Here is a 7,499-nt window from a genome sequence, read left to right as displayed (position 1 = left end):
AGCACTTTGGGAGGCCAAGGCGGGTGGATCATAAGGTCAGGAGATCAAAACCATCCTTGCTAACATGGTGAAACCTCGTCTCTACTAAAAAATACAAAAAATTAGCTGGGTGTGGTGTCAGGCACCTGTAGTCCCAGCTACTCAGGAGGCTGAGGCAGGAGAATGGAGTGAACCCAGGAGGTGGAGCTTGCAGTGAGCCAAGATCATGCCACTGCACTGCATTCCAGCCTGGGCAACAGAGTCAGACTCCATCTCAAAAAAAAAAACAAAAAGAAATTACTATAAAGAATACGTTGTGTATGTAAGAAGAAAATATGACTGAGCGCGGTGGCTCACACCTGCAATCCCAGCACTTTGAGAGGCTGAGGTGGGTGGATCATGAGATCAGGAGGTCAAGACCATCCTGGCCAACATAGTGAAACCCTGTCTCTACTAAAAATACAAAAATTAGCTGGGTATGGTGGTGCATGCCTGTAATCCAGGCTACTTGGGAGGCTGAGGCAGGAGAATTGCTTGAACCAGGGAGTTGGAGGTTCAGTGAGCCGAGATAGCACCACTGCACTCCAGCCTGGTGACAGAGCGAAACTCCATCTCAAAAAAAAAAAAAAAAAAAAAAAGAAAATGTTTTTCTTTAACATTGCATGTTTCCTTCAGAAGCTTAATGAATCTCACACTTCAGTGTTCTTTGTGGAGAAGAGATAGATTTAGAAGCAAAATCTGAAGCTAGGGCCATTTGACTTATGAAACTACAATTCATACAACTTTGGAACTTTTGTGATGTCCTCATTACTTTCCAAGAAAGAATGGATATTTTATTGCTCATGGTACATCAGCCCAACAGTTATTAATCTTTTTTTTATTTCCTGATTTGCTCCTATAGGCTTATCAGGTTTTATGTTATGACATAGATAAGACAGGCAGTGGGACATGTGACATTTCTAATGGAATAACAGCAGTACTATCACTATGTACCCATTCAAGAAAACTTACTGGGATGTAAGTGAGGATGGCATTTACTATAGGTATAACATTGACTCTGCCCTCTGAAAGTCATTTACACATACTGAAAATCTGTTATTACCATAACACACTATGATTAGTATTAATAACCTTGCGCTTCACACTGAACATGGTTAAAAATTGCTATCTGTAATAATTGCAAATATAATAGTAATTCTGACAAATAACATTTGTGAGCACTTTGTGCCGGGCATGTGTCAAGTTTTTACATGTCTGAACGCACTTAATCCTCATAACCACACTATGAGGAATGCATAATAGCAATCTGCTTTTATGGATGAGGAAACTTTGTGAAGATATCTGGAGGGGGAGTAAACTGGCCAAGGTCACAAGAAACACATTCTAGCTCGAATGTGTTTTATTGCCTTTGACTCTTCATTCTCTACAAACACAGTAACAGCTTAACTCTCTGGGACTCAATTTTAGGCAACCTCATCTATTTGGAACAAAGCTGAGACATGAAAGCAAGCATAAACATTTCTGTAACCAAAATAGAAGGCAAATTCTCCACGTGTGAGATTCTGCATGTTAGCAAGCAGTACTGAGCCAGAACTGCTTGGCTGTGTACTCTCTTGGGTTCTTTAGTAGAGGGTCATTAAATCTGAGCACATCAGTGGAAACTGAGGATCACAGTACAGTCGCTAATACTTCTAAGTTATTAATAAAGGGAAATTAATTTAGTTATCAATAAAGGGAAATGTAGTTTAGTTTTTGTTTGTTTTGAGATGGAGTTTCGGTCTTGTTGCCTAGGCTGGAGTGCAATGGCACAGTCTCAGCTCACTGCAACCTCCACCTCCCAGGTTCAAGTGCTTCTCCTGCGTCAGCCTCCTGAGTAGCTGGGATTACAGGCATGCACCACCACACCCAGCTAATTTTGTATTTTTAGTAGAGATGGGGTTTCTCCATGTTGGTCAGACTGGTCTCAAACTCCCAACCTCAGGTGATCTGCCTGTCTTGGCTTCCCAAAGTGCTGGGATTATAGGCATGAGACACTGTGCCCAGCCTGAAATTTAGTTACTAATAAATGGAAATGAAGTTTAGTTTTAAAATATAGTAGAAATTGAAAGCAAAGATTTAATTGATTTTTACAAAGGCCTCTAATGATGGGGAAAATAACGCTTGAGGTGGGCAAATATTTATCTATCTAGAACTTTTCATCCTATATGAAAAGTCTAGATAGCTGAGGTTTGGATATACATGAAAAATTGCTTGCATGTAGATCTTAAAATCTAGCAAAAAGCCACCTTAAAAAAATGCACTTGACTTTTTTTCTTATGGTCTAAGAGGGTAAAGCTTGACTGTAAAATAAACCCCTTCTCCTTTGTTTGCCCTGTTTTCATTTTTGTACTCTAGATCGCTCCTTCGATGTCCTAAAAAAATCCAAGCCACCCTCTACTTTGCTTGCTGCAGGCCGGCTTTCGGACATGCTGAACGGAGGTGATGAAGTCTATGCTAATTGTATGGTGATTGATCAGGTAAGGCCCAACTGACATTATAGGAGGGTTTCTACCTCTCTCCAAAACATGGATTTGTAAGAGATAGATTCAATGTTGTTGTGTTCCTTTGACAGTTTTAGCCTAAGAGCAGCAAAGAGGCTGCTGGTGTGGAGTCTCATTGTATGAGCATTTAAGCATTTAACTTAGGTGCTTACTTCAGAACACAATACACCTTACTCAACCAAGAGGCACTGTCAGGGAGGGGTCTCGAGATACTGCCAAATGGGAAGAGTGTGAGAGCTCTTCTTCGGGGCCCAAGTAGGAAATGACAACTATGCAACCAATGTCTCCTCTACAGCTTTTCAAAAAACAGTATGTATATGACTTGATTATGCAATATTTGTATTCAAATCCAGCAAATGGAATGAGGTGCTTGGTCCCAGCACCATAGGAAACTGTCACATAAATTATTTGGTTAATCGTTACAACACATCTATTAACATGTAGTAAGATTGTAGAGTTTTCATATTAATACAGAATGGTATCATACTAATACAGAATGGTATCATATTATAAGGAAGCTGGAATCCTTTTGAACTTTCCACTCATTCCCTGATAGAGACTTTTGAGTTAAATCTCATCAAGCAGATGGTTTGAATGTGCTGGCATCTTGTCTTTTGTTCTTTTCTCTGGCTCAGTGATCTTCAAATTTTAGTATTTACAAAAATTAAAATATATACCTGAATATCTCTACACACTAATATATGGAAGATTTAAGGGTTTTTCAAAGGTAGTTTTGACAACACAATTTCTGCCTTATAAACTGACTTTAAAACCTAATCCCCATATAAGATGCACCCTGTCTACTCACTGAGCAGTAAGACATTTAACCCTTTTATGTTGTTAGTATGCATATATTTTACCCTATTTATAGATACATCCTGTGATCTAAACTGTTTTTTCCATCTAGAGCTCATTTTCAGCCCTTTAGTAGCACATCTCTGCATTTTCCTTTTGTGTTACAAAGCACTGTTACATCAAATGCAGCATAGATTGGGATGGTTGTCATAATGACAGAGAAACCAATTAATCAGAATGGACTTCAGCTGTAAATAACTGGTATCATTGTTTTGGTATAAACTAACTGAATGGCAGTCCTAGTTATAGAAATCTAGAATGGGGCATGGAGTGTAGGACACAGTGGGAGTCCTGAGGACATTTTCAAGATACAGGGTGTGTTAGTCCCTTCCCACACTGCTATGATGAAATACCTGAGACTGGATGATTTATAAAGAAAAGAGGTTTAATTGACTCATACTTCTGCATGACTGAGGAGGCCTCAGGAAACTTACCATAATGGCAGAAAGCATCTCCTCACAGGGCAGCAAGAGAGAAAATGAGTGCTGAGTGAAGAGGGAAGCCCCTGATAAAACCATCACATCTCACTCACTCACTGTCATGAGAACAGCATGGGGAAAAACCACTCCCATGATTCAATTATCTCCACCTGGTCCCGCCCTTGACATATGGGAATTATTGTAATTCAAAGTGAGATTTTTGGATAAGGATACAGAGCCAAACCATACCACAGGGTAATTGGACTTGGTGTGATCTATCCGTGTTCTGGTATTTATTTATTCTTTTCCAGCTTTATTAAGGTATAATGAACAAATAGAAATTATATATATTTAAAGTATACAATGTAATGTTTTGATACATGTACATATTTTGAAATAATGACCACAATCAAGCTAATTAAGCACATATATCATCTCATATACTTATTTGTTTTTGTAGTGAGAATACTTAAGATCTACAGCAAATTTCAAGTACAAAGTGCATTATTAACTATAGTCACCATGTTGTACATTAGGTCTCAAGAATTTATTCATTGTGTAAATGAAAGTTTGTACCCATTTTACCAATACTTCACCATTTTCCCCACCCTCCAACCCCTAGTAACCACCCTTCTACTCACTGTTTTTATGAGTTTGACTTTTTTACATTCCACATATAAGTCAGATCATACAGTATTTGTTTTTCTGTGTTTGGCTTATTTTACTTAGCATAATGTCTTCCAGATTCATCCATGTTGTCACAAATGGCCGGATTTTTTGTCTTTTCTAGGTTTGAATAATATTCCTCTGTGTGTGTGTGTGCGCGTGCATATGTGTGGTGTGTGTGCATGTGTGTTTGTGCATGTGTATGGAATCTGTCACAATGGCAGAGTGCATATGCAAAGGTGATCCCATAAGATTATAATACCATATTTTTACTGTATTACTTTTCTATATTTAGATATACAAGTACTTACCATTGTGTCCCAGTTGTCTACAGTATTCAGTACAGTAACATGCTGTATAGATTTGTAACTTAGGAGAAATAGGCTATTACCATAGCCTAGGTGTATAGAAGGCTATACTACCAGGTTTGTGTTAGTACACTCTGTGACGGTCGCACAATAACAAGATAACCTAAGGATGCGTTTCTCAGAACATATCTCCATACTTAAGTGAGGAATTACTGTATTTATCCTTCGAATTTCCAAAGTGATGTCTTTTGTATGCTAATGAGATGACTGGTGGCTGGCAGCCCCTAGGTAGCATCAGGATGTGGGCTGGTCACAGGAGGGGCCAAGGCAGGATTACAGGATTGGGATTTTCGGCTCCACCCACCAGCATCCATAGAGGGAGGAGGGGCTGAAGGTTAAATTGATCACTAATGACTAATAATTTAACCAATCATGCCTGCATAATTAAGATTCCATAAAAACCCAAAAGGACTGGGTTCAAGAGATTCTGGATAGCTGAATACATGGGGGTTCCTGGAGGGTGGTGCACTTGCAGAGGGCCTGGAAGCGCTGTGCCTCTTCTGGCGTTCCTTGCCCTAAGCAGCTCTTCCATCTGGCTGTTCTCTGTATCTTTTGTAGTATTCACTATAATAAACCAGGAAATGTAAGTGTTTCCCTGAGTTCTGTGAGTTGCTCTAGCAAATTGATTGAACCTGAGGAGGGGCTGTGAGAACCCCATTTTATAGCTGGTTGATAAAACAATCTGGAGCTTGTGGTTTGTCATTGGAAGTGGTGGGGGAGTCTTGTGGGACTGAGGTTAATAGTGCCAGAATTGAATTGAACTGAATTAGAAGAAATTCAGTGGCAGATTGCTTCCTTGCTACATGTCAGGGGAAAACCCCATACATTTAGTCACAGAAGAGTTCTGTGTTGATTGTTGAGTGAGAGAATAGAAAAAACACTGTTTTTATCCCTATATTTTCAGAAAATCACACATGTGCCACATTTTCTTTATTTATCTGTTGATGAACACTTAGGTTGATTCTATCTCTTGGCTACTGTGAATAGTGCTGCAGTGAACATGGGAGTGCAGACATCTCTTTGGGATAGTGATTCTGTTTCCTTTGGATATATACCCAGAGGTGGAATTGCTGGATCATATGGTAGTTGTATTCTAATTTGTTTTAGGAACTTTCATACTGTTTTCCACTGTGGCTGTGCTGATTTACATTCCCAACAGTGTATAAGAATTCCCCTTTCTCCACATCCTTGCCAGCTTTTTTTCTTTTTCTTTTTTTGTCCTTTTGGTATTAGCCATTCTAACAGGTATGAGGTGATAAATCATTGTAGTTTTGTTCATTTTCCTGATGATTAGTGATGTTGAGCACTTTTACATATACCTATTGGCCATTTGTGTGTGTTATTTTTTGGAAAAATGTCTAGTCAGGTACTTTATTTTTAAATCTGGTTATTTGTGGGGTTTTTTTTTTGTTCGTTTTGTTTTTTTGCTATTGAGTTGTGTGAGTTCCTTACATATTTTGGGTGTTAACTCCGTATCAGATGCATGGTTTGTAAATATCTTCTCCAACTGCATAAGTTGCTGTTTTATTTTGTTGTTTCCTTTGCTGTGCAGAGATTTTTCAGTTTGATGTAGTCACAGTTATTTATTTTGCTTTTCTTGCTTGTGCTTTTAGTGTCACATCCAAAAAATGATTGCCAAGACCAATGTCAAGGAGTTTTTCCTCTATGCTTTCTCCTAGGAGTTTTATGGCCTCATGTTTTATGTTAAAGTCTTTATTGCATTTTGAGTTGATATTTGTGTATGTTGTAAGATAGGGATCCAGTTTAATTTTTTTGCATGTAGCTATCCAGTTTTCCTAGTATCATTTATTGAAGGATCTATCCTTTCTACATTGTGTATTTTTAGCACATTTGTTGAAGATTAATTGACTGTATTTATGTGTGGGTTTATTTCTGGAGTTTCTATTCTGTTTCATGTGCTCATGTGTCTGTTTTTATGTCAGTACCATAATGTTTTGATTACCATATCTTTGTAATATAATTTTAAGTTAGGCAATGTGATGCTTCTGACTTTGTTCTTCCTGCTAAAGATTGCTTGCGCTATTCTGGGTCTTTTGGGATTCCATACAAATTTTAGGAATTTTTTTCTATTTCTGGGAAAAATTGCCATTGTAATTTTGATAGAGATTGCATAGAATCTATAGTTCACTTTGGGGAGTATAGATATTTTGACAACATGAATTCTTCCAATCCATGAATATAGGATATCTTTAATATGAATTCTTCCAGTTTGTGAGCATAGGATATCTTTCCATTTATTTGTGTTGCTTCAATTTCTTTCATTGGTGTTTTATAGTTTTCAGTGCATATATTTTTTGTCATGTTTTGATTTTAACAGATTTATTCTGTTGCTATATTTTCTCAGCTGTTTAAATAAAATACTTCTTGAGACCTTATCTTTTTTTGTTCTGAGCCTTAGTACTGTAACTATAGTATTTCCATTTACCTCAAGTAACTAAAATTGTAAATTACTCAATATTATGTGGGAAAAACTATATATATATTATGCTTTTATATGTTCTCAGATACATTAAAAATGCAAAATTTATCAAACCAAAGATTTGGTAAATAAAAGGTTAGGATATAATTTCCTTCTCTCCCTTCCTTCCTTCCTTCCTTCCTTCTTTCCTTCCTTCCTTCCTTCCTTCCTTCCTTCCTTCCTTCCTTCCTTC

General features: G+C 37.7%; 1 protein-coding gene across 2 annotated transcripts in view; it reads left to right on the top strand.

Annotated features, from left to right (window-relative positions):
• ARHGEF28 (Rho guanine nucleotide exchange factor 28) overlaps window positions 1-7,499 on the top strand; it is a 332,396-nt gene that overhangs the window by 222,334 nt on the left and 102,563 nt on the right. For both annotated transcript variants that reach the window (XM_023207973.1, XM_023207974.2), the window contains one exon: window positions 2,374-2,495. In XM_023207973.1, the coding sequence (XP_023063741.1) occupies window positions 2,374-2,495 (122 nt within the window). The remainder of the gene's footprint in view (window positions 1-2,373; window positions 2,496-7,499) is intronic.

The sequence above is a fragment of the Piliocolobus tephrosceles genome, chromosome 4 (genome assembly GCF_002776525.5).
Source record: "Piliocolobus tephrosceles isolate RC106 chromosome 4, ASM277652v3, whole genome shotgun sequence".
Taxonomy (NCBI): domain Eukaryota; kingdom Metazoa; phylum Chordata; class Mammalia; order Primates; family Cercopithecidae; genus Piliocolobus; species Piliocolobus tephrosceles.
The sequence above is the reverse complement of the archived record's forward strand: the minus strand, read 5'-3'. Positions and strand labels throughout refer to the sequence as shown.